The sequence below is a fragment of the Bubalus bubalis genome, chromosome 17 (genome assembly GCF_019923935.1).
Source record: "Bubalus bubalis isolate 160015118507 breed Murrah chromosome 17, NDDB_SH_1, whole genome shotgun sequence".
In the NCBI taxonomy this organism is placed as follows: Eukaryota; Metazoa; Chordata; class Mammalia; order Artiodactyla; family Bovidae; genus Bubalus; species Bubalus bubalis.
In genome coordinates, this window is record NC_059173.1 from 68,378,428 (window position 1) to 68,403,584 (window position 25,157).

General features: G+C 41.1%; 1 protein-coding gene across 5 annotated transcripts in view; it reads right to left on the reverse strand.

The window, feature by feature from the left end:
- Positions 1-2,023: 2,023 nt before the first annotated feature.
- The window catches only part of RNF175 (ring finger protein 175), a 65,299-nt gene continuing 42,165 nt past the window's right edge, over positions 2,024-25,157 (reverse strand). For 3 of the 5 annotated variants that reach the window (XM_044930574.1, XM_044930573.1, XM_006070113.3), the window contains 5 exons: positions 16,086-16,193; positions 12,786-12,906; positions 8,130-8,263; positions 4,486-4,587; positions 2,024-2,278 (listed from right to left, as the gene is read on the reverse strand). In XM_044930574.1, the coding sequence (XP_044786509.1) occupies positions 2,158-2,278; positions 4,486-4,587; positions 8,130-8,263; positions 12,786-12,906; positions 16,086-16,193 (586 nt within the window). In that variant the 3' untranslated portion in view covers positions 2,024-2,157. Of the gene's footprint in view, positions 2,279-3,977; positions 4,406-4,485; positions 4,588-8,129; positions 8,264-12,785; positions 12,907-16,085; positions 16,194-25,157 lie in introns of those variants that run through there. The other 2 variants (XM_025268214.2, XM_025268215.2) reach the window with 2 other exon arrangements.

Sequence of the window (25,157 nt, forward strand, 5' to 3'; positions counted from 1 at the left end):
TTATCTAACATTTCTAAGCTCTGAAGTTCAGTCACAATTCCATGCAGACATCTATTGGTTTACTTGCTCACAGTTCTAAAGGGTCATCATGCAGCTCTCCATAAAAAATAAGTGGCAAATACCCCAGAGGTCGAATACATCAGAGGTCACATACAACAGAGGTCATTTAAGGACTCTTGTACAGAAGAGAAACTAAGTTTTAGTTGGTGTTTATCCAACTGCGAGGTGCTTTGTCAATATCCAGTTCAAGAATCTCATTTTCTCTCTTTAACCTTGCACATGGCTGCTATGTAATATATATGGAATTGTTGAAATGTCTGCTGAGGAGGGAAATAAACTAGAGTTAAATCTTCTAATAATCTGGATGATGAGCCAGTTGTAATACTGAAGCATTGAGTAGTTTCAAGAAGGAAAATTACCAACAGGTAGAAATCTTAATGTGAGGGACTTCCTTGGTGTTCCTGTGGTTTAGAATCCACCTTCCAATGCAAGGGATGTAGGTTTGATTCCTGGTGGGGGAACTAAGATCCCATATGCCTCGGAGCAACTAAGCTTCTGCCCTGCAACTAGAGAAAGCCTATGCATTGCAATGAAGAACTGGACAGCCAAAAAAACATCTTAATGTGAGATCTCATTATAACTCTGATGGAATTTTGTATGAAGCACATTGCCAAAATTATTGAAAATTTATTAAGTATAACTGATTTATAGTGTTGAGTTAATTTCTGCTGCACAGCAAAGTGATTCAGTTATACATATATGTCCATTCTTTTTCATATTCTTTTCCATTATGATTTATCACAGAATACTGAATATAGTTCCCTGTGCTACACAGGAGGAGGTTGTTGTTTATACTTTCTATATATAATAGTCTGCATCTGCTAATCCCAAACTCCCAATCCAACAGTCACCTGGCGCCCCTCCCCACTGGCAACTCCAAGTCTGTTCTGTCTGGGAGTCTGTTTCTGTTTCATAAATCAGTTCATTTGTGCCATATTTTAGATTCCACGTATAAGTGATATCATAGGATATTTGTCTTTCTGATTTACTTCACTCAGTAGGATAATCTAGGTCACCTATGTTGCTGCAACGTGTTGCCCGTGTTTTGGCAATAGACGTGTTTCCTTTTTACTTCCTTCAAGTATAATATCGTCAAGTGTTGCAGATGTCTGGTGTGATGTATAGTGGTGACTATTTAGTAAATGACCAGTAATTTAAAATGAATTAATTTGAGGGAATTAAACGTGGTAATACCATTCTTAGGTTAATTTGTTCTGACTTGTCTTCTGAATTCTGTTCATTTTTTCTCTCTTGTTGGATTGGTTCATTTGTTCAGCAGATATTTATTGGTGCCTCTTATGTGTCACATGGTGCCCAAGTGCTGCAAAGATAGTAGGGAACAAAACATAAAATCCTCTGTCTTCATGGAGAGGAATTCAGACATTAGACAAATGAGTCTATGATGTGATTTCAGGTGTTGAAAAGGGCTGGGATGGAAACGAAAACAGTATGGCCATGGAAGGAGTGTGTGTGTGTTTACGTGTAAACAGGGTGGCCCAGAAGAAGAGAGGGGTGCGCTCCCTCAGTCACCCGTGGGTGGGCTGAGTGTGCAGCAGCCCCAGCGGACCCCGCGTGGCTCTGGCCCATTGTGAGGACGGCAGCACCCGGTGCTAGAGGTTTCGAGAGTGATCGCTAATGGAAGGGCTCAGTGGTACCAAAGCTGCCGCAGGGTAACAAGAACAGAGACCAGAAAAGACCGTGTCCTTAAACCATAGATTTAATGACTCTACTTCTTTGAAGGTATTCAACTGATAAGACGGCATTTGTTGTAACTCAATAAAATGGTATGTGAGAAGCACTTTGCAGACCCCTGAAACCCATCCCAGGTGAGATCACTGTAAGCCAAACTCGGGATGGGATGTCCACGGTGGGTGGTACCAAAAGTGCCACGAGCACGGATGAGAAAAGGGTTGTAACCCGAAAGATGCAAGGCCTCTGTGTTTATTCCACTGCTCAGCTTCTGTTTAAATTCTTTCCACACAGACCCAGTGCCAGTTTTTATTCAGTTCTCTAAATTCTTGGGATCTCTAAAAATTAAAAGAGTATTAGAAAATATTTCAACATGCAGTACATTGCTTCTGGGGTAAGCGTGCCATGCTATTCCAGCCCTAGTGAATAGTTAATGCCTTGGACGATTCCGATTACCACGGGTTGCCAGGCTACCAGGTAACGAAGCCAGTCCAGGATCTGTCCGTATAGAAAGTGTGTGCGCTCCCAGCTGAATCTCAGTTAAGGAGGTTGTGCTACATCTAGCCACGTAGCAGAAACAGTCACAGTTATTTATACTACATCTAATTTCTAAAAGTAAAATGGTCTACAATAAAATCCCCAAATATAATCCCAAATAAGAATAAAAGGTAAGGGTCACATACTGAAAGAAAGAGGAAGCGGGGAATGATGAACGTGGAAAATCAAGGGCAATGAAAACTACCGTTAAGCGAGCAAAAACAGCTCTGGGCTATTCTGCCATCCGTTCATCAGAGGGAACTCACTGCATGTTAAAAAGGAAGACATAGTTCACTGATAATACATATCCTATCCTGGTCCCTCAGCTAGACTGTGCTGAGGGAACTTCATACGTAGTATCTCTATTAGCCGTGTTATACACGGAAAGGCAGACTTTTCATATGAATCATCTTACACTGAATCTCAATGAGGAGTGCATGTGTTTCTTTAGCTGCCTTAGAAGAATGATGCTTGTTGTTAGGATGTTCCATTCAGAAACATAGTTTTGTATTTCACAGAAAAAAAAAAGTACATGTAATATTTAAAAATTTATTCTCTCAAGACCATTTTGTTCTCTCAAAGAAACCAATTGTCTTTTATTATTCAAATGATCGTTAAGGTGACATTTACGATCATATTATCACCCATTTTATAACAAAGACACATATACTGAGGTTTCACAAGTGAGTTATTAACCAAAAGCTGTTCTGGCTTCAGCCTAGTGAGGAGAAAAGGTGCATCACAGCCTTCTGCCGGGGCTGTTCTTGGCCGGGTTCTGAGAGAAAAGCCAGCTGGGAGGGAGCTGAGCGGGTTCTCTGCGCTGGGGTGTGGCTCTGAGACCCAGGGTCCACCTCGCTGCCGCCCTGTGGCTCTACTGGCAAGTCCTTCCTGACCTGCAGCTCTCAGCCACGGCGGCGCTTCTGCAGATAGCCATTGGTGAACCTGCACAGCGAGGGTCGGTGAAGAGTCAGGGGGCAGGGATCGGGGATCTCCTTTAGCACTGTGAAAGTCAGGTGACTGGAACTCAGAAGGAATACGGCAAGTCCCCTACATATGAGTGAGTTCCGTTCAGAGAGTGCTTTCGTAAGTCCAACCAAGTTATCTAGGTACCCAACTAACATGATCGTATACATACTGTACTTTTCACACAAATAACACATAAAAATCAAGCAAACAAAAAATGACACGTTTTTGATCTTATAGTACAGTACCAGGAAAGGTACAGCAGTACAGTACAGTGGCGGAACAGACACACGAGCTAACTTACATGACTGGACACGCAAAGGCATGTTCCCATCCCTGAAAGTTCACGGCTTGGAGGTGCACACGTAGGGGACTGACTGTAGGAAGGCTGCTGCTGAGGAGCTAAGAGGGAGTTCCTGGCAGGCTGTGGCCATCCCCTCAGGGCTCTTCCACTTAAGGGGGATGCGTTTTAGATCTGTTTACCCCCCTGGAAGAGACACTGTGGTCTTGGGCGGGTGGGGTGGAGGGCCAAGGCTTGCAGTCAGCGCTGGAGGGGACACTCCCTTCCTGTGACCTTAACGAGATGTGAGTTTATTTGGTCGGGGGTCCCTGCTGTCTATAAAAATCCTGTTGTTGCCAATTCACTGACCAAATCTGTAGTAGGTCTTCAGTCCTTTCAATATTATTATTACTTAGGTTAGCCTAAGAAAAGATGAGATATAGCAAGGAATTAAAGAAGCCAAAATTCAGGGGGAAAAACCCTACTAATTCTGGAAATAATACAATTTGGTACACCTTAAAAATACTTTTCTATATTCTAGTTCACAGTTGGGGCTTTTAAATTTTCTATTCTATTTTCCTCCCCATCCACTCATCTTATCCACCCGTTATTTATCATCTGTCTCTCTGCCTATCTGTCATCCATTTATCTGCCTACCTACTTATCTTATCCTTCCATATATTCATATTATCCATATTTGCAATGTCCCATCACATTTTCACTAAAGTCCTTATAGTGGAATAAGTGGAATACAAAGAGTAGAATGTATCTTTTTTGGCATTTAACTTAGCTGGAATAGTAACGCAGACATGGGCAAGAAAAGGGACAAGTCACTTTGAAATAGGTAGTTAGGGAAAACAGTGTTTTCTGCCGTACCTGTAGTGACGATAAGGAAAGTTTAGATTAGAGAATGTGTTGCCAGAAAATAATATTTCATAACTTTATAAAAAGGATACGGGTTATTGATCATCCTCTTCAAATCGACCTTCTCTTTGCAGTAAGGGCACGTCTGCTTTTTACCAACAATACACCAACCTCGGATGCAGAATTCATGAAAGCTTAGGGATCTTGTTAGGGAAGCTTCTGGATATTGAAGGGTAAGGTCTACTTCATGACGATGTGATGGAAGTGATGCCACCTGTTGGGTGGAGTGGTGGAGGCAGAAATGGCTCTCGGCCATGACTTGGTTGTGTCCATTGCTTTCCTAGAGCCTCTGCAGGACAGTGAACCCACCAAGGGCAGTGAGCTTGAAGTCAAAGCCTATGACCCTGAGGAGTTTCCCGATCTTCTTAGCCTTACATGTTCTGACCTCAGATTCTGTGATTAAATTAGACAAAGAATGTGGATGTGCTTTTTTACAGGATGTCTTATGTAAACATATCCTCACTTTTTGTGCATATCTCTGCATTTATCATAGCATCTCCCCATTTAGCTTTTTAGGCACCTACCCATTACCATCTGTGTAATGAGATTCAGTTCAGTTCAGTTCAGTTCAGTCACTCAGTCGTGTCCGACTCTTTGTGACCCCATGAATCGCAGCAAGTTCAAATTATTTGTGGTCAAATATTTGTACAGATATTTCTATTGGCTTCGTAAGTTTTTTCTCAAGTTTTTATTACTGATAAGGAGCTAGTTATTTTGAAATAGAATATATAGAATCTAGGCACTTACAGATTCATTTGTATACAATCCCTTTCGATGCTTTGTCCCCACAGTTGACAATGAACCGTATGTTTTCCCTCAGCACCAGGGACTGAGTCTTACAGAGCCTGAGTCAAGTCACTCTGGGTCATGACTTTTTGTGTACTTACATCTCTCTCCCGGGCAATGTGCTACCTGTGGGGCAGTGACTCATTCATCTCTGTGCTCAGCACCTTAAGCAGTGCCTTAGTGCCTGTTTGGGGGCTTCCCAGGTGGCACTAATGGCAAAGAATCCACCTGCCAATGCAGGAGATGCAAAACTCAAGTTGGATCCCTGGGACAGGAGGATTCTCTGGACAGGGTAATGTCAGCCCACTCCAGTATTCTTGCCTGGAGAACTCCATGGACAGAGGAGCCTGGTGGGCTATACTCCATGGGGCCTCAGACAGTTGGACATGGACATGACTGAGCCACTAAGCACACACTCACACACACACACACACACACACACACACACATGCCTATTTATTGAATGAATATTTGAATGAATCATTCAAAACCAATTACTATTGCAAACTTATTTTCCTCGGGTTCCACAGCTTATAGATTTGAGTAAGATCATTAACTGGGGCTTTTCTGGTGGCTCTGTGGTGAAGAATCTGCCTGCCAATGTAGGAGATGCACGTTCAATCCCCGGGTTGGGACGATCCTCTGGAGAAGGAAATGGCAACCCACTCCAGTATTCTTGCCTGGGAAATCCCATGGACAGAGGAGCCTGGTGGGCTACAGTCCATGGGGTCACAAAAAGAGTTGTATATGACTTAATGACTAAACAACAAACACAATGATTAACTATGAGATTCATCGTGTTGATTTCTTTCTACAGTCATTGATCCCAGGGTGGCTTTCCCTGATCTGCTACAGCACCCATGTAGACGGTCCCTCACTGACAGAGGGCGTGGAGGTGGAGACAATCAAGGCCATGCAGATGATTCCTCGGTATTAGATTGGTGTGCGACCAAGAGTCCCCATTCTTTTATGTTCTTGGAACTGGGGTCACTTTTGCATGTTTGGGTTAACATAAAGTGTATTATAACAAAGATAGTAAGTCAAAACCTGTACAGTTCTTCATTCAAAAGAGCTGGTGTATAGCCCCATACCCTCCAGATAGGTATGGCATTCAGGGCTCATTGAGCAAGCATTGAGATGTTCATCTCCTCTTTAATATCCCCTTTTATCTTCAAAATCTCATATGAAAAGCCTTCACCCCAGCAGAATTTCTGCAGAGCAAGACTCAGATTCCCACCCCTTGTTAATATGATTCATGTTAGCCCACTCCGTGCTAATATGACTCATGCTAAAATGGGCCATTAATAATACTCCCTGCAAAGCAAATTTAAAGGTGACTACATTTTCGATTACATATGCACACATGTACAACAATCCCTAAGGGCTTTTAAAGGTGGAGAGAGAAAATATTTCCACTTGCAAATGGCAGAAGGGGCTCTGTTCCAACATTTGAAAACTAAATCATATTTAAAACTAGGACCAAACTTGGAAAATTTCTACTAAGAATGATAGGTTTTTGGGAAATGTATCACACTGAAAAACCACATAGAATCCCACATGGGATATCTTTGTGTTTCTTACCTTAAAATGTTAAGACTTAAATGTTGGAGTAAAGGCTCCTATTACAGTTCAGATGCATTTGGTCCAGTTTTTTACTCTCAGGATTGAATAAATGGAATCTGTCCAGATTAAACAGAATCAAATCATGAGTGCTGCACGTCTATGGTATTACTGACTGAGTTCGGTGGGCTTCAGAGGCAAGAGGCAGATGGTTTGATCACCTTATAATGCCAGAGCTTTGAACTGACTGAGTGCACAGCAATATTATAAAATTGATATTGTACTATCAAATAAAGATAAATGATGCCTTCTTTTCCCTGTATGAAGAGAAGAATTAAAATACTGATTGTTGGTCAACACCAACACCACTGTGGCATCCAGAGTTACGTACTCAGGCGGTGCAGCCTCGGCCCAGGGCTCTTGATGCACATGGAGCCCTTCCTCAGGTGTCTCCAGCGGGACACCCTCTGGAGTCCCAGAGGGTGCTGGTTTCCAGGGCCAGGCTGGTCTGGCCCCTAAAGATTCCTTCTCTGGTGGATAGTGATTTGGGGCACAACCCATAGGCCAGGGAATCAAATGGTCCAAGAGCCACGTGCTCCTGTTTTGGTCCCTTCCTGTGTAATTTAAGGTGTCCTCTTTTCAAGACCAAAGCTGATACTTGGCTTTCCCCATCACCACTGTTGACACAAGCAGGTTCCTGAGAATTATTTCCAGGTAAAACACGCCACCATTAATACCGTAGATGTGCAGCACTCATGATTTGATTCTGTTTAATCTGGACAGATTCCATTTATTCAATCCTTAGAGTAAAAAAACTGGACATTGTCATTCTTGTTCTTGTGAGATTCAGACAAGGGCTCCGCCAGGCAAGTCCTGAGCTCTGCCCTGCAGCTGAAACTGCACTCTGTTCTTCACTCCCCACCCTCTCTCCCCTGGTCCTCACTGGCTACCTGTGTGCTTAAGGCTTCACCGGCTCTCCCAGCCAGCCTCTGCTCAGATGCTGCAGCCCTCCTGTCTGTGTGGCCTGAAGACTTCTTTTAAAAAAGAAATTACTGGGGGAGGAGGAGGGTGGGGAGGAGGAGGGAAAGAGGTTTACCGGCTGCTAACTAAGAGCAGTTCATTATTCATCAGGGATCAGAGAGAGTCTCAATAAGAAAATGGACGGGAGCATAAAGGCTTGGGGTTTGGTGAAGGGAGCTAAGCAAGGCAGAAGGAAGTGGGGAGAAGGAGGAGACAAAGGAGGAGGGGGGTGATTGGACAGTCTTCCCTGATTTTCCATCTCCCAGCACTGGCTTGAGGAAGGCCAAATGGCCTCCCGTGAAAAGGATACACATGCTTGCATGAAAGCTGGTAGGTGTTTTCAATGAGCCCTTCTTCATCAAGTTCCACAATGATCTTCTGCCCACACACAGCGCAGATGTCGTCCGACAGACTCCTGGTGGGCATCCCACTGACGCTGTAGAACTATTGGGGGACAGGCCCAGAGCACACATCATTCTGTGAACACAGGGAAGCCACTGCCAGCTTGAAGACATAGAGGCTTTACTGTTTCTCTGCTGCTTTAGAACTTGAAATGTTTTTTGCCATAGGAACAATGCTACTGTGGGGTAAAGGTTTCCCAGGCAAAACCCCACTGAACCCCAAAGCACATCGCTAATTATAACCACCTAACTTCTCCACTGAGGAATCCTTTAAGAGGAACAATCTTATCGAGGGCTGTAGTTCAGAATGACATGGGAAGCTTTTTAAATTTACCCAGAACCTGACCCTTCCCCTTATTCTCCTGAGACTCTGATTCCCAGATCTCAAGTAATCCCAGACATCTATGTATCTTTTAATTAACTTTAATATAATTAAAATTTTAATCAATTTAAATAAAATCCCATCTGACTATAGGGAGTACAAAGACTAATCCCATTAGAAAGCAGTGCATTTAGAATTCTAACTTGGGACATTGCATCTCCCCAGGGCTGTGGATGAGGAGCGATTCTCAACATTGGCAGCACATTAGAATGTCTAAGAAGCTTTTCTAAAAATAAAATATTTATTTTATAATTGTTTTCGATGTAAAAGATACAAAGATAGAATAGAGTTTCCATACCAAGTTTCCCCTGTGATTATCATTTTACATTTAGGGTGGTACATTTGTTACAATTAATGAGTCAACACTGATGCATTATTATGAAATTAAGTCTATACTTTGTTCAGATTGCTTGGCTTTTCTCAAATGTCCTTATTTTGTTCTAGAATCCCATCCAGGATACCATTAATTGTCTTATCTCTTTAGGCTTCTCTCTTTTTTTATTTTTTAGGCTTCTCTTGGCTTTGGCAGTTTCTCAGACTTTTTTCCCCTATGACTGACAGTTTGGGGGTGGGGGTGGTGCTTATAGAATGTCCTTCACTTGGATTTTAGCTAATGTTTTTTTCTCTTGATTATGCTGAGCTTATGAGTTTTAGGGAAGAGGAGAACAGAGGTGAAATGCCACCTCTGCCACATCGTGGCAAGGGTGCGTGCAGTCAACATGATCCATCATCGTTGATGTTGACCTTGATTACTTAGTTTGAGGTAGTGTTTGTCAAGTTTCTCTACTCTAAAACTACCTTTTACTTCTTTCTACACTGTATCTTTGGAAGGAAATTACCATCACCATGAGCAGTTCACACTTAGGGAGTGGGGAGTTAGGAGTTATGGTCCATATCTGTTTCAGTCAGGGTTCTCCAGGGAAATAGAACAGAGGCTATGCATGCATGTGGGTGGGGGGAGAGTGGGCAGAGAGGGAGAAAGGGGGAAGGGAGAGAGAGACTCATTTTAAAGATCTGAGGCTGGCAAGTCTGGAACCTGGAGGGCAGGCTAGCAGCCCGAACTCTGGAAAGAGTTTTCAGACTTGAGGCAGAACTCCTTCTTCTCTGAACAGCTTTAGTTTTTGCCCTTAACGTCTTTGACTGATTAGCTAAGACCCATCTATATTTCCAAGGGTATTTGCTTTCCCTTAAAGTCAATTACAGCTACAAAATACATTCAAAGCAACATGTAGACTCATCTTTGGTCAAACAACTGGATACGAGAGCCTGATCAAGTTGACACATAAAAGTTAACCATGCAACCTCTTAAAGGTGGAATATCTCCATAAATTATGTGGAATTTGTCTGAATAGGAGATTTGTCTATTCTCATTTATTTATATATCTATCTATTCAATCATTCATGTACTTCACTGTGGACTCATGGATATTTATTCTAAACTTCGAGTTATAACCCAATACTATTTACTACGAATTCTACTGCTACTGCGTTGCTCAAATTGTTTCAGCCTTGGCTTCTGTGTCTCCTTGACATACCCTCAGCATTGTGGGTTTTTTCTTGTGTGGGCTTTTTTTGAGAACCTCCTTACTTTCTGGCCCTACAAAATACTCTAGGTTCATATTGTATGTTCCCTCCAAGACCCAGAATCAGCCGTTCTCCCAAGGAACACTGTTTCCTTTTATTATAGACTGGTATTAGAAAACAAGATCGGAGCACTTTCTGTGCTCACTGCTACTAAGCTGTCATTGCTTCCAGGGCTTCTTAGTTGACAAAGCAAGGAAATATATCTGTATACTCTAACCCATGTGTATACACATATCTATAAAATATTTCTATATATATCATCTACATTAAGATACATATAATCTATGTTATATGGATCTTCCCTGGTGGCTCAGACGGTAAAGCATCTGCCTGCAATGTGGGATACCCGGGTACGATTCCTGGGTGGGGAAGATCCCCTGGAGAAGGAAATGGCAATCCACTCCAGCACTCTTGCCTGGAAAATCCCATGGACAGAGGAGCCTGACAGTCCATGGGGTCGCAAAGAGTCGGACATGACCGAGCAACTTCACTTTCAAACTTTCACTTTCAATCTATGTTAAACTAAATACCAGTTCAGACTGATGTCTCTGATCCATTCACAGATCATTCTAGCCTTCTCTCCTTGCATGTATGTAGCCTTCTGAGAGCAAGAAACAGCTTCCATGACCAGTCTTCCATTCACTTGGAGTCCAGTTCCAGAATACATGCGCAGTGGTATCAGGGTAGCCCCATAGCCCTGAGGGGAACTTACTTAATGGAGTGCAGTGCTTACATACAGTTCCTTTTGCTTTTAATCGTAGATCTCCACTCCTTTCAAAGAGACATAGGTCAGTACTTCCCCCGTCCCCCCCACTTCAGAGAGGTTATTTCACACATTTGTAATACAGTTGAATTCTCCTGTCACAGTCCGCATTCTATCCTGGCATTCCCTGACATCCTACATGACTTGTTTTAGATTTGCACACTTAAGGTTTAACCTTTCTGCTATAAAGTACTGTTGATTTTGACAGATGCATAGTGTCATGCATTCACCATTAGAGTATCATACAGAATAATTTCACCACTCTAACAAATTCCCTGTGCTTCACACATTCAACCCTGCTCCCTCCCTAAGCTTCTTGGCAACCACTGGTCTCTTTAGCATCTCCACAGTTGTACCTTTTCCAAATTGTCATATAAGTGGAATCATAGAGTACAGACTGGCTTCTTTCACTTAGCACTATATATTTACGACTCATCCAACTTTCTGCATGGCTTAATAGCTTATTCCTTTTCCTAGGGAGCTTTTAAAACAAAGCAGATGCATTGGCTCCACTCCCAGAGTCTGACTTAATTAGTGTGCGGCTCAGGCACTGGTGTGGTGCTTCCTCCTTACCTCTGTCACAAGCACATGAATAAGTGCATATACACACGTGTCACACACACACACCATCAGCTGAAGTCACTGGTGGTTGTGCCAATGGCTTGAGACAATACTTGGTGGTTGAAATGAGGATGGCAGGAGATGACAAGATATCATAGACTGGTGGGATGGAATCAGGTGAGGAATCTCTGTAAAGCTGGGGCTTAAAGACTTTGTTCTTTTGCTAGGTTAAATCTTTTCTTCCTGGTCCACTGGAGAACAGAGGAGATTCAACTCTTCCTCTCCTGTCCACAAGCAGGCACAAGAGGCTTTGGAAATTTGTAGAAGGGGGATGGCTCTGGTTTCTGTTGGAGGCACTGGGAGTGAAAATGCTCCCTTCTGTGCTTGCCTTAGACCTCAGTAGAAAGGCAGCTGTCTTAGAGATGACACAAGGCTGGCCATTCCAGCATTCCACCACAGAAGTTGGACTCCAGGCTCTACAGAAAGAGTAAGATGGAGTCTACAGAGATGGGGAAGGGGAGGTGGGGGATGAAACAAAGGCCTTGTTGACTCGGTCCTGAAACGTAAGTGGAGGGGAGAACACAGTCCAGAAGGCCAGTCTTTCCTCGCTGCTCACAGCGGTTTCTCCATTTCATACCTGGATGTGTGCCAACAGACTGGTAGAGGACAGAGATGTGGAATTTCTGAAACCACTGGGTCACACCCGGAACCTTTGGGATGTAAGTTTTTAAGAGATGCACGTGTGTTAGACACAGATGGTTACTCCTAATATCTGCATCTGGAATCCATCTTACCAGAAAGTGTGTCCATTCTGAGTTTTAATTTTAAGAGCGTTAAAAAAGCTATTAGTGATTTTTTTAATTCCAGGGGACAATATACAGTCAGAATACATTTAGCACACATTTTATCTCTTCTATTTCTTCAAATGCTGTATAATAACTGATCTTTATGATGATTATTACCCTGAGGTATTGATTGATTCTAAAGTGCTTTATGTGCATCAAATATGACTTTTATTTGCATCGGCAGATAAAGGGTTTTTGTTATTGCTGAATTTTTACTAATTCTTTATTTTTATTTTTTAGATTAATTTTTACTAAACCTTTAAATGTTGGCAATTGGAGTATGCTAGAATTTGACACCCAGAGAATCCAAGGAGCAGTTAGGCTGATAGAACCAAAAAACATCTATTTCTGAAAATGGTCACAAATGTGTAAGATGAGACCATTTTTCTACATACCAAAAATGATTTCAAAGAATGAAAGCAATGCTTACCCCTAGAGTAGAAGCCATGTAGTCCGAACAGATCTCTGCAAAGTCTCTCCCCATTACTCCATAGTAGAGGCCATAGAACAAGGACACGATGCCAAAATCCATGGAATCTCTAGCTTTGATTCTATTGAAAACAACAGCCGAGGGAAGTAAGAATGGGCATCTTGGGGGGGGGGCGGGGTTGGTTTCGGGAAGGACTGCAGCTTGGAAAGTATTTCTTGCCATGGTATCTAACAGAACCTTGAATGTATTTTCCCTCATTTATTTGTTTAGTGTTTCTTTTTTTTAAGTGAATTTAAAATTCTCTCCATTCCTTTAAGTTTTACCACTCAAGGCTAAGTGGACGAAATAATTCTTGAAAGAGTGTTTAACGTCTTCTTTGGACTGCAGTGCTGAGACAAGCCAACTCTAACCAGAGGTTCTCAAACTTGGCTGTCGGTGGGAAAACCTGGGCAGCTTGTAAAAAACCTCCATCTGCAGGCTGCACCCTGGGCCAATTACATTAGCTCTCTGGAGGTGGAGCCCATGCAGCAATATTTTTGGAAGCTCTCCAGGCAAGGATGATTGCAGTGGGGAGCTAACATTAGGAACCTCTTTAATAGTCCAATGGTTCTCAGCCCTAACTGTATGTTAGGATTACCTGGGGGAGATTTAAAGTATATACTAATACACTATCTTCTAGGGTCTAATTTAAGTGGCTTGGGGTGGGGTCTGGACAGTAGCTAGGGCTGAGAAGTTTGATTCCTGTGATCAAACTTAGATTTTATAGAATGCTTTCAAATACTTAATCTTACCTAAAAATATTGGAGATAGATATCATTAGCCATACTTTGGTTTGAAAAATGGAGACTTAGGAAAAATGATTGCTTAACCTGACAATTGGTACAGGGATTAAGCTCACATTTTGATGTCATTTGTTACTATGCCATAGTTGCTATGTATTAATAAAAAAATTTTATTTTGCAAGTTGGATATTTCAAATACACTAGGATTCTCTACAACAACCCCTATTTCTTTTTTTATTTTTAAATTTATTTTTAATTGGAGGATAATTGCTTTACAATGTTGTGGTGGTTTCTGCCATATAACAAACGTGAATCAGCCCCTTCCCCACCCCCGCCCACCGCCTTCTTTTTCTAAAGGTAAAGGTTTCTTTAAAAAGTGAATGATTAGCTCCTGATGTAATATCTGGATCTTAATGATCACACTGTCGATTTGCTCCCTCTGCAAGAGTCACTAATACTAGCAATGGAAGTCGGTGGGTCTGCTGAGGCAGGAAGGAAGTGGAGAGAGGAGGGGAGGTGGGAGTCTGTCTCTCTGGAACCCTCTACTGGTTGTCTCTGTGTTCTGTTAACTTGAGGAGGGAATGGTACAAGCTGTGCAGACCTGGAGGGCAGAGGTCTTCTGGTGTTGTGAACTGGGCATTCCAACACAGTGGGCAGCTTCATCCTTCCAAACTGGGGCAGTGACGAAGAATGAAGATGACCTTCCCTCTATGCCCAGGGGAGCATGGATTTATAGTCTAATTGATAAAAAGTGTAGCAACAAACTTGTAGTTCCACAGAAAAGAATCTCAATACAATTGTGCTCAACGACAATTAGTAGTGAAAAAAATAGTTCCTTCCCATCTGAGGGCTTCCCTGGTGGTTCAGCTGGTAAAGAATTTGCCTGCAATGTGGGAGACCCGGGTTCCCTAACCCCTGGGTTGGGAAGGTCCCTTGGAGAAGCTACCCACTCCAGTATTCTGGCCTGGAGAATTCCATGGATAGAGGAGCCTGGCAGCCTACATACAGTCCGTGGGTTCGCAAAGTCAGACACCACTGAACGATTCTCACTTCATTTCCCATCTGAAGGGTTAGGTTCTTCATACACCTCATTATAGGAGAATTCCTGGATAAGGATCTTAAAATCACACAGATAATAATTTGGGGGTAACTACAGTCCCAAGTGACTTCATAAAAGTAAAAAAATATTTTACATACATTAAAGTAATATAGACAGTATGCTGCAAGAATAATTCAGTGTCTTTCTATAGCTTAAACAAACAATAATAGATCTGTACAGCTGTATTCTATCCCTTTCTTCCTAGGGAATGGTAGGAGTTCCCTCTCTGAAAATTACATGAAATATTTATGAAATCAGATTTCTGTGTTGCCACAGGAAGAGCCCTTCACCCCAGGGCTGGGTCTCCATCAAGTTTCTTCCTTGTTTTATGACTTATGGGTAGCTAACTTCTGCCTTTCAAATTTCTAAGGTTCCAGAGATTTAGAGTAATTTTTTTTGGTCATGTGGCCTGTGGGATCTTAGTTCACTGATCAGAGATGGAACCTGCACCCCAGTTGGAGTCCCAACCACAGGACCACAAGGAGGTCCCGGAGTGAGAGGAATTTTGACATGAGAGATATTCCAGGGATTTTCATTTGAGTGCTTTTCCACAGTGGTATGTCTCACACTTCCTTTCCAACACACAGGTTCATTACAGCTCTGCCCCTGAGAACCTCACTCACAGCACGTCTCAGCAGCCATCTTCCCAGTGGAAACATGATTCTGAGTCATGGATATTATTATCCCAACTTCCTTTATTTCTCCCTAGACTTTGTTGCCCTGTTACCTCTTCACTTCTCTTTCAATGTCTAAGCACTCAGTTTCCTCTTTTACTCAATGCCTCCGGCAGAAGCGATTTAGAGCAGAAACAAAATTCTAGAGCAGTGCTGTCCAATGGAAATACAGATTGGACATAATTAAAAATTTTCTTATAGCCACAAATAAAAGGTAAAAAGAAACAGATCAAATAATTTCACTAAAACATCCAGAGTACTGTCATCTCATGTAATCATAAAAGGATTTTCTTATACGATCTTTGAAACTCAATGTGTATTTTAGACTTACAGCACCTCTTATTTCGTATTTTACGTGCTGAGTATTTACATGGGTTGGCAGCTACTGTGTTGGACATAGTTCTAGGGGTTTAAAGAAGAAAGATATACAGAGGGATATGAGACTTAAGAATTTTGTAGAAGGGGACTTTTTAGCTTAATAAAAATTGCTCTAACAAATATAGGCCAACTTTTAATGATGATGTCTTTAAAGATTATAGTTTTTTAAAAACTTTGAAATCTGAGTGTTCTGTTCCTTTTACTAGTTTCCCCCAGTGGCATCTATGACACCAATGACAGAACTATAAACAGGGTGTCCCTGGAAAATCGCGGGGCCAAGTGCGGCTTCCGGACGCTGCCAACGCGACCAGGCTAATGCTACAAGTAAGTGCTTGGAGACATCAACATCTTAATTGGAGATACTTACCTGAAAAATAAATGGAATCCACACATTGTAAATATGATAGCCAAATAACCCACAACACCAAATGCATAGCTGAGTTTGTAGATTAGAAGAAACCATTTGTAAACCAATCTGTGGAGTGAAAAATGGGGAGACGCACCAAACATGATATATTAGAAAATATTTTCTCTTTTTCAAACATTGTTATAAGTCAGTTTTTAGTTTCTAAAATTCTGTTCATTTTACAATACACAGAACATGAATATATCATATCAGCTAAACTCCATGATAATCTAGAGTTTTAATATACTATCAACAAGCAATATATAGACAGTACTATCATGCACGTGTGTTTCTATTCATATGCTGCTAAGTCACTTCAGTCGTGTCCGACTCTGTGCGACCCCATAGACGGCAGCCCACCAGGCTCCCTCATCCCTGGGATTCTCCAGGCAAGAACACTGGAGTGGGTTGCCATTTCCTTCTCCAATACATGAAAGTGAAAAGTGAAAGTGAAGTCGCTCAGTCGTGTCCGACTCTTGGCGACCCCATAGATGGCAGCCTACCAGGCTCCTACATCCATGGGGTTTTCCAGGCAAGAGTACTGGAGCGGGGTGCCATCGCCTTCTCCTTTTTATGTATATATGCGTATGTAAATTCATTGTGACTTACGTCCTCATGTAAAGGTGACCTTCGGGACTGGTTATTCTACATGGGGCCCTGTCGACCTCCCTCTCTCCTTTTCTCATTTGACCCTAGATTGGCTTACAGCGGCTTTGGCAGGAGTCTTTGGAGGCAAGCGAGCGATGGGAGATGTCCTTCCCGGAGCCTCTCGCTTCGCGCCCGCGCTGCCCCGGCCCTCGCGCGGCTTCACTCACGCGGCCCCCGCGCAGCCCTGGAGCAGGAGCCCTGAGCATTGTTTCCTGTGCTACGTGGACGGGCCCTGTGTCCCGGTGGCTTTCAGGGCTTTCCCCCTTCCCACAGGGTCCACATGGAGAAGTGAGAGGGTGGGGATGCAGGGCAAGGATGGAGCCCATGTGGAAGGAGCCGTGGACCTGGCTGCTTCCCCTGCTGCACTCAGTAAAAGCTCTTAGGAAAACCGCCCGAAGGGCCGCATGGCTGCTTCCTGCCTGAGAGAGCCTGGGCTGGGGATGGGGCGCGGCTCCATTCCTGGTTCGGTACAAGGGCCCTGCCTGTCGGAACACACAGGGGCTGGAAGGAGCGGGGCTTGGGGCCCGGAGCAGCAAAGGGAGTGCTGGCACATTGCACACGAGGGTAGGGCTCCCCGTTTGCCCTCAGCCCTTTCCCGCCTCCTTCTCTGGAACCCCTCTCCTGCATTTCTCCCCAAACTTCGTTCAGAATCTCCCTCTGGAGACAGGGCCCCACGCTTTCGCCTCTGACCCCTGGAACCCTGTCCCCAAATCTCACCTTCCCTGGCTTCCTCCCTGTTGGAGCCATTGCACCAAATGCTTATGTTCTGTATTATTACTGATGCAATGTTTCAGCGCTATTTTATTTACTTATTAAAATTTTTATTGAAGTATAGTTGACTTATGACATTATATTACTTTCAGGTGTACAACCTAGTGATTTGATATTTCTATGTATTACGAAATCACCACCACTAGGAATCTAGTTACCATCTATTACCATACAGTTATTATGAGTTTACCAACTATACAGGCAGACCTAGCTTTATTACACCTTGCAGACACTGCATTATTATTAATTAACAGAAGGTTTGTGTTAACCCTTTGTTGAGCAGGTCTATAGGTACCATTTTTCCAACAGCATTTACTCACTTTGTGTCTCTGTGCCCCATTTTGGTAATTCTTACAAGATTTCAAACTTTTACATTATTATCATATTTGTTTTGGTGATCTGTGATCAGTGATCTTTGGTGTTACTGTTATAATTGTTTTGGGGCACCACAAACCACACACATGTAACATGGCAAACTCAAATGATAAAAGTAGTGTGTTTTGACTTTACTACTTGGTCTTCCCCCCACCTTTCTCCTTCTTCTCAGGCCTCCCTATTCCCTGGCACACAACAAGATTGAAATCAGGCCAATTAATAATCCTAGAATGGCCCCATTGTTCAAGTGAAAGGAAGAGTTGCATATCTGTCACTTTAAATCAAAAGCTAGAAATGATTAAGCTTAGTGAGGAAGGCATGTCAAAAGCAGAAATTGGCTGAAAACTTAGGCCTCTTGCATCAGTGAGCCAAGTTACAGATGCAAAGGAAAAGTGCTTGAAGGAAGTGAAAAGTGCTGCCCCAGTGAATGTACAAATGAAAGTGAGACAGCTTTACTGCTGATATGGAGCAAGTCGTAGTGGTCTGGATAGAAGATCAAACCAGCCACAACATTCATTCTCTTAAGCCAAAGCCTAATCCAGAGCAAGGCCCTGCTGCTGCTGCTGCTGCGTCGCTTCAATCGTGTCCGACTCTGTGCGACCCCCCAGACGGCAGCCCACCAGGCTCCCCTGTCCCTGGGATTCCTAACTCTTTTCAATTCCCTGAAGGCTGAGAGGTGAGGAAGCTGCAGAAGAAAAGTCTGAAGCTAGCAGAGGTTGGGTCATGAGATATGTCAGGAAAGACCCTGTCTCCGTAACAAGAGTGCAAGGTGAAGCAGCCAGTGCCCATGTAGAAGCAGCAGAAAGTTACCCAGAAGATCTAGCTAAGACAATTAACGATGGTGGCAACAGTAAATAGAGGCTTCTCTAGGGGCTCTGTGGCAAAGAATCCACCTGCCAAGCAGGAGACATGGGTTCGGTCCCTGGGTTGGGAACATCCCCTGGAGAAGGAAATGGGAATCCACTCCAGTATTCTTGTCTGGGAAATCCCATGGACAGAGTAGCCTGGTGGGGTCGCAAAAAGTCAGAAATGACTTAGTGACTAAACAACAGATTTTCAACATAGACAAAACAGCCTTCTATTGGAAGATGCCATCTAGGACTTTCATACTTAGGAGAAGACAATGCCTGGCTTCAAAGCTTCAAATGACAGGCTGACTCTCTTGTTAGGGTCTTATGTAGCTGGTGACTTTCAGTAGAAGCCTAAGATTTGAAAATCTTAGGGTCCTGATTAATTATGCTCAGTCTACTCTGTTTTTGCTATATAAATGGAACAGCAAAGCCTCGATGGCAGCACATCTGTTTGCAACATGTTTACTGAATACTTACTAACCCCCAGGGAAAAGATTCATACTATTGCTGCTCGCTGACAATGCACCTGGTCATTCAAGAACTCTGATGGAGATGTACAATGAAATTAATGCTTTTATGCCCGTAACACAACATCCATTCTTCAGCCCATGAATCAAGGACCGATTTTGAATTTCAATTCTTATTAGTTAAGAACTAAATTTCATAAGGTTACAGCTGTCATAAATAGTGATTCCTCTGATGGATCTGGGCAAAGCAAATAAAAAGCCTTCTGGGAAGGATTCACCATTCTAGATGCCATTAAGAACACTTGTGGTTCATGGGAAGAGGTCAGAATATCAACATTGACAGGAGTTTGGAAGAAGTTGATTCTATCCCTCGTGAATGACTTGGAGGAATTTAAGCCTTTAGTGGAGGAAGGAGTTGCAGATGTGGTGGAAATAGCAAGGCAGCTAGAATTCAAAGTGGAGCCTGAAGAACTGCTGCGGTCTCATGATGAAACAAATGAGGGGTTGCTTCTTATGGATAAGTAAAGGAAGTAGTTTCTTGGGATGGAATCTACTCCTGGTGAAGATGCTGTGAAGCCTGCTGAAATAACAAAGGGTTTAGAGTATTACATAAACTTAGTTGCTAAATAAACAGCAGGGTGTGAGAAGACCGACTCCAATTTTGAAAGGAGTTCTATGGGGGTAAAATGCTATCAAACAGCACCACATGCTACAGAGAAATCATTCATGAAAGAGTCAATCAATGCAGCAGACTTCACTGTCTTATTAGAAGAAATTGCCACAGCCAACCCAACCTTCAGCGACCACCAATCTGGTCAGCAGCCACCAACTTGGAGGCGAGACCTTCCACCAGGAATAAGATTACAACTCCTCGAAGGCTCAGGTGATGGTAGGCATTTTTTAACAATAGAGATTTTAAAATAAAGAAATGCACATCATTTTTTGGATATAATTCTGTCACACACTTAATAGTGTAGTATAAACATGCATAGTGTAAACTTTTATATGTACTGGGAAACCAAAAAACTTGCGACTTGCTCTGCTGTGATAGTCACTTTATTGCAGTGCTCTGGAACCTGACCCAAAAGGTATGCCTATATATTACGTCCCTGAAACTTCCTTTTTTTGTAACCTGATGTTTGTGCTTCTTAATCCCTTTCACCTATTTCATTCCCCTACTCCCTTCCCTTGTGGCAACATCTATTTTGTTCTCTGTATCTATGACTCTGTTTCTGTTTTGTTTGTTCATTTGGTTTTCTTTTTTTTTTATTCTACATGTAAGTGGTATATGATATTTGTCTTTGTCTGACTTCTAAACTTAGCATCACCTTCTAGGTCCATCCATGTTCTCAAAATATGCAAACTTTGGTCCTTTTAATGGCTGAGTAATATTCCATTTTACATGTATACTCCCTCTTCTTTATCCATTAATCTATTAAGGAACGTGCTGCCATATTTTGGCTACTGTAAATAATGCTGCAATGAACAGGGGGTGCACACATGTTTTTGGTGTTTTTACCCAAGCCGTACCCCAGAGAAGAACTGCCAGATGGTAAGGTAATCGTATTTAAACATTGTTTTTTGTTGTTGTTGTTGTTGTTGCTGTTTTTTAGGAATCTCCATACTGTTTTCCATAGTGACTCCAACAATTTACAGTCCCATCCACAGGGCACAAGGGCTCCTTTTTCTTCACATTCTTGCCAACACTAATTATTTCTTGTCTTTTGATAGTCACAATTCTGACAGATGTGAGATAATATTTTTTTATGGTTTTGATTTCCATGTGATTTGATTTCCCCAGATGACTGATGAGCATCTTTTCATGAGCCTGTTGGCCATTTGTATGCCTTCTTTGGGAAAATGTCTATTCAGGTCCTTGGCCCATTTTTAAAATGAATTGTTTGGTTTTCTAATATAGAGTTGTATGAGTTCTTCATATATTTGGAGATAAACCCCTTATTGAACATATCATTTTCAAATATCTTCTCCCATTCAGTTGGTTACATATTCATTTTTGTTGATGGTTTCTACTGCCGTGTAAAAACTCTTTAGCTTGATGTGGTCCCATTTGTCTACTTTTGCTTTGGTTGCCCTTGCCTGAGAAGACAGATCAAAAAATATTGCAAAGACTGATGCCAAAGTGTGTCCTGACTATGTTATCTTCTAGGATTTTTATGGTTTCAGGTCTTACACTTAAGCCTTCAATCCATTTTGAGTTTATTTTTTGTATATAGTGTAAGAAAATGGGGTCATTTCATTCTTTTACATGTAGCTGTCTGGTTTTCCCAACACCATTTACTAAAGAGACTCTCTTTTCTTCATTGTATTTTCTTGCCTCCTTTATCATAGATTAATTGATCACATTAGTGTGGGTTTATTTCTGCACTCTCTACTCTATTTCATCGATCTAAATGGCTGTTTCTGCCAGTACCATACTGTTTTGATTACTATAGCTTTGTAGTTTGGTTTGAAATCAGAGAGTGTGATACCTCCAGCTCTGTTCTTCTTTCTCAAGATTGTTTTAGCTATCTGGAGTCTTTGGTGGTTCCATACAAATTTTAGGACTATTTGTGAAAAATGCCATTGGTATTTTAATAAGGATTGCATTGAACCTGTGGATTGCCTTGGGTAGTATGGATTTTTAACAATATAAATTCTTCCAGTTCATAAGACCGGTATATCTTTCTATTTATTTGTGTCATCTTCAATTTATTTTATCATTGTCTTAGAATTTTCCAAGTACAGGTCTTTTACTTCCTTAGGTAGGTTATTCCTAGATATTTTATTCTTTTTGATGCTGTGATAAATGGGACTGTTTCCTTAATTTCTATGTTTCATAGTTCATTGTTAGTATATGGAAATGCAACATGTTTCTTTGTATTCATTTTATATCCTGCAACTTCACCAAATTCATTAGTGAGTTCTAGTAGTTTTCCAGTGGCATCTTTAGGATTTTCTGTGTATAGTACTATGTCATCTGCAAACAGTGGCACTTTTACTCCTTCCTTTCCAATTTAGGTTTCTTTTATTTCTTTTTCTTCTGATTGCTGTGGCTAGGACTTCCAAAACTAAATTGAATAAAATGTGATGAGAGTGTATATCCTTGCTTTGTTCCTGATCTTAGAAGATAATGGTTCAGTTTTTCACTGTTTGAATATGAGGTTAACTGTGGGTTTGTCCGTGTTTATTACGTTGAGGCATGTTCCCCCTATACCCACTTTGTTGAGAATTTTTATCATAAATGGATGTTAAATTTTGTCAAGTGCTTTTTCTGAACCTATTGAAATGATCATGTGATTTTTATCATTTGTTTAGTTAATGTTCTTTATCATGTTGATTGATTTGTGGATGTTAAACAGTCCTTGCATCCCTGGAGTAAATCCCACTTGATCATGTTGTATGATTTTTTTCAATGTATTGTTGAATTTGAATTCCTATTTTTTGAGGATATTTGCATCTATGATCATCAGGGATACTGACCTGTAATTTTTCTTTTTTGGTAGTGTTTTTGTTTGGTTTTGGTATCAGGGTAATACTAGCTTTATAGATTGAGTTTGAGAGTGTTCCCTTCTCTCTCTCTCTCTTTTTTTTTAAATAATTAGAGAAGTTTAAATGTTTGGTAGAATTCCCTGTGAAGCCATCTTATCCTGGATTTTTGTTTGTTGGAAGTTTTTTGATTATTGGAGAAGGAAATGGCAACCCACTCCTGGATTGCCTGTGGATTGCCTTGGGTAGTATGGATTCTTGCCTGGAGAATCCCAGGGACAGAGGAGCCTAGTGGGCTGCTGTCTATGGGGTTGCACAGTCGGACCCCATAGACGGGGTTTGTTGGAAGTTTTTTGATTACCGATTCAATTTAATTACTAGTAACTGGTCTATTCAGATTCTCTATTTTATGTTGATTCAGTCTTGGAAGACTATATGTTTCCAGCTATTTATCCATTTCTTCCAGGTTGTCTAATTTGTTGGCATATAATTGTAGTAGTCTCTTATGATTGTATGTTTATGGTTGTAATTTCTCCTGTTTCATTTCTGATTTTATCTGGGCCTTCTCTTTTTCTTGATGAGACTGGCTAAAGATTCATTAATTTTGTCTCAAAGAAACAGCTCTTGGTTTTGTTGATCTCTTCTATCTTTAAAAGTCTCTACTGCATTCATTTTCTTTGCTTTTTTATTATTTCCACTCTTCTACTAACTTTGGGCTTTGCCTGTTCTTTTTTCTGGTTGCTTTAGATTTAAATTTAAGTTGTTTATCTGAGATTTTTCTTGTTTCTTGAGGTATACCTGTATTGCTATAAACTTTCCTCTTAAAACTGATTTGCTGCATCCCGTAAGTTTTGGACCTTTGTGATTCCACTTTCATTTGTCCTGAGGTGTTTTTTGATTTCCTTTTTTTATTGCTTTATTTACCCATTGGTTGTTTAGTAGCACATTGTTTAGTATCTATATGTTTTTATTTTTTCCAGATTTCTTCCTGTAGTTGATTTCTATTTTCATACTATTATGATTAGAAAAGATACTTGATATGATGTTGATCTTCTTAATTTATTGACATTTGTTTGACATATGGCCTAGCATGTTATCTATCCTGGAGAATGTTCCATGTGCACTTGAAAAGAATTTGTATTCTGCAGTTTTTGGATGCAATGTTGTATACACATCTATTAAGTTTATCTGATCTAATCACTTAAGGCCCATATTTCCTGACTGATTTTCTACCTGGGTGATCTATCTATTGAGATAAATGAATTATTAAAGTCCCCTGCTAATACAGTATTGCTGTCAATCTCTCCCTTTATGTCTGTTAATATGTGCTGTATGTATTTAGGTGCTCCTATCTTAGGTGCATAAATATACCCAAATGTTATATTCTTTTCTTGGACTGACTCCTTTATCATTTTGTAGTCTTTGTCTTTTGTTTTAGTCTTTGTTTTAAAGTCTATCATTTCTGATGTAAATATTGGTATCCTAGCTTTCTTTTACTTTCCATTTAGAAGGAATGTATTTTCCATCTTTTCACTTTCAGTCCCTGTGTGTTTTTAGATCTGATGTGTATCTCTTGGAGCTAGCATATAGATGGGTTTGAGTTTTTAATCCATTCAGTCACCCTATGTCCTCTGATTATTTAGTCTGTTTACATTTAAAGTTCTCATATATATATTTACTGCCATTTTGTGAATTGTTTTTTGGTCATTTTTATAGTTCCTTTCTCCTTCTTTTATTCTCTTCCCTTACAGTTTAGTGATTTTCTTTAGTGTTTGCTTAGAGTTCTTCTTACTTTATTTTTTTGGTATATCTATTGTGGGTTTTTGGTTTGTGGTTCATGAGCCTCATATATATGGACCTGTGTATAAATGTGTGTGTATATATATATATATATCTGGATTTGTTTTGAACTGATGCTCACTTATTTGAATGCATTCTAAAAGTAGTACATTTCTACTCCTCTCCAGCCCATATTTTATGGGTTTGACATCATATTTTATACCTTTTTGCTTTGTGTATCCCTTAACTATTTAGTTACAATTTATTTTACAGATTTTGTCCTTCATATTCATACTGGTGATTGATCCACTGCCTTCACCAGTGGATTTACCTTTACCAGTGAGTGTTTTCCTTCATATATTTTCTTATTTTTAGTTATGTCTAGTTGTTCTCCACTTAAAGAAAACCCTTCAACATTTCTTGTGAAGCTGGTTTAGTGGTGATGAACTCTTAGTTTTAGCTTATCTGGGAACCTCTTTATTTCTCCTTTGATTCTGAAGGAGAAATTACCTTGTTGGGAAGAGTATTCTTGTTTGCAACTAAAAAAAAAAAAATCCTTGTAGCACTTTAAATATATCCTGACACTCTCTTTTGGCTTGTAAAGTTTCTGCTGAAAAATCAATTTATAGCTTTAGGGGGGTTCCCTGGTATGTCAC